General features: G+C 33.5%; 1 protein-coding gene across 2 annotated transcripts in view; it reads left to right on the top strand.

Annotated features, from left to right (window-relative positions):
* The window catches only part of NRD1 (nardilysin (N-arginine dibasic convertase)), a 117,500-nt gene that overhangs the window by 76,541 nt on the left and 38,538 nt on the right, over positions 1-2,421 (top strand). For both annotated transcript variants that reach the window (XM_011926268.1, XM_011926267.1), the window contains one exon: positions 547-620. In XM_011926268.1, coding sequence (XP_011781658.1) covers positions 547-620 — 74 coding nt within the window. The remainder of the gene's footprint in view (positions 1-546; positions 621-2,421) is intronic.

Here is a 2,421-nt window from a genome sequence, read left to right as displayed (position 1 = left end):
ATGTACTCTCTCTATAAAAACATAGATATACATAGCATTACATAAATAGACTATCTGTGGTATTACAATTTTACAAAGGAATGAATAGGAGAAAATTTCTGAAAAGACTCCTAAGGGTCGATAATGGAAATAAAAAGGGCTGATAAATATTGGTTTAGAAATAGATATATAGGTAATGTAACTATAAAGAAAAGGAGAGAAATTACTACTATACATTCAGGATATTTCATGAGGTAAGGGTGTGAGCCAGGTGCTTCTAGAGTGTTGACTATGGTCTGTTTCTTTACCTGGGTGGGCCACTCAGATGTCGTTTATATGTTCATGTTTTATTAACTTTTCTGTATGATTGTTATTAAATATATTTCACAATGAAAAAGTTAAAGTAACATGTAGATACTAGTTTAAAATATAGAAATGCAGATTATTTAGATTTTATATACTTAGGATTGTGAATTAAATATCTAACTTAGTTTCTTAATTAAAATAATAGATGTTGATTGATGAAAGTGAACAAAAACAGAAATGCCAGTTTTGTTTTTTGTTCAGATGGGCCCAGTTCTTCATCCATCCACTAATGATCAGAGATGCAATTGACCGTGAAGTTGAAGCTGTTGATAGTGGTAAGAGGAGTACTTTATGTGTAACTACAGTTTTTTCCTTCATGAAACCAGTTACTTATTACATTTATCCTTCTTTATCTCTAGACCATTTTATCTTTATATTTTAAAGTACTAAATTGAAATATGTGTTGTGTTTATTCCTGAAGTCATTAAACGTCTAATTCAGTGTAGATTTGAAGTAAATGAAAGGTATGGTGGATTTTAGTTTTTTCATCCTTTGTTTTTCGAAGGTTTTACCATAGGGGCTAATCTTTTGAGATTCAAAGATTGAAGACTATAGAGGAAAACAATGTGCTTATATAGGGTGAGGCTTCATTATAGCTCTGTGCTATAAATATTCCTTAATTACATGGTACCAATAAATATCACCATTGTATATTATCCCTGCTTGATTTATTTAAGTATTAGAAACAGTTAATACTAGACTTGAGGGGACTTCCAGTTCATATAGGTTAGGCTTGGCTTATAGTGACTGCAAGTCTCTGTATTTGTTCCACTTTTTGTAGTATTTTCCTCCTTGGTTTGATGCAGTGTCTAGTTCTAATAGTGATTTAAAGCATTTACTAGGCTGAGTAAACTAGCAGATGGCTAGAGTGATCTATCTGGAAGTCAGCAGACCCCTGCTTAACTTACAGAAGTGTCTCTAGCTGTGGCATTCAGTTTATTTGTAAAAGAGGATGGAATGGTTAGGCTCCTTCTAGCTATAGTAGCTCCTTGGAAATCAAGGATTTATTTTCTTCATTTTTTCACTTGCCTAGCACAGTGTCTGTTTTACCTTAAACCCAGTTAAATACCTGTTGAATGGATGAAAAAGCAAAACAACTGAGGATAACTGTAAAAACACTTTCCGTATTTTGAGACTCAAGAACTAGGTGCTTTCTAGTATGTTTTTCTTTATACAGTTTCTAGAGTGGGTTGACACCAGTGTTTAAACAAGCAGACCTTTAATTAGATTTTACAATTTTAAACCAGAATATATTTTATTATGCTTTGAAAAATTATGCTGAAAGAAATATATATGTATATACAACACAGTATGGAGTTTTGGTTTATGCTGAACTAAAGTAAAAATTCTGTTGTGCTTTTGTTCATTTGTTCTTTTTTTTTTTTAATGATAGGAGACCTAGATTTCAATCTGATCCAACAGTTGTAACTGATGCAATAAATTACTTATTAACCAGTTTTGAAAGCTCAGTAATCAGATGTTATTTTTTTCTAGTCTATTCAGATGGGACAATCTTTCTTCTGTCTTTCAGGTTTTACTTGTCTCATTCACATCTCGTTAGTTGTCTGTATGATTGGATGGCCAGGTCCATGTATAAGAAAATGAAGACTGTTGAGCCTTCAACAGCTCTGGCAGATTCATCTTATAGGGTCATTTTCCTTTTCCTTTCTTTGTCTCCACCTGCATATGGAAGAGATTCTTTCTGTCCTGGCTTTTAAATTTGTTAACTAGTGGTAACTTCATCACTAGATCATTGTTCCCTATACTCATATCAGTTTTTGGTCTCATCTTTCAATGGAGGATTTGTACACATACATTTATAAACGTTTATTTGCACAATGCAAGTAGATTTGTTCAGTCTTTTATAATTTCCTTGAATATATTTATTTTTATTTTATTTATTTTTTGAGACACAGTCTTGCTCTGTTGCCCAGGCTGGAGTGCAGTAGCGCAATCTCGGCTCACTGCAACCTCCAACTCCTGAGCTCGGGTGGTTCTTCTGCCTCAGCCTCCCAAGTAGCTGGGACTACAGGTGCCTGCCACCATGCACAGCTAGTTTTTGTATTTTTAGTAGAG

This window comes from Colobus angolensis, unplaced genomic scaffold (genome assembly GCF_000951035.1).
Source record: "Colobus angolensis palliatus isolate OR3802 unplaced genomic scaffold, Cang.pa_1.0 Scaffold68, whole genome shotgun sequence".
NCBI lineage: Eukaryota > Metazoa > Chordata > Mammalia > Primates > Cercopithecidae > Colobus > Colobus angolensis.
The sequence above is the reverse complement of the archived record's forward strand: the minus strand, read 5'-3'. Positions and strand labels throughout refer to the sequence as shown.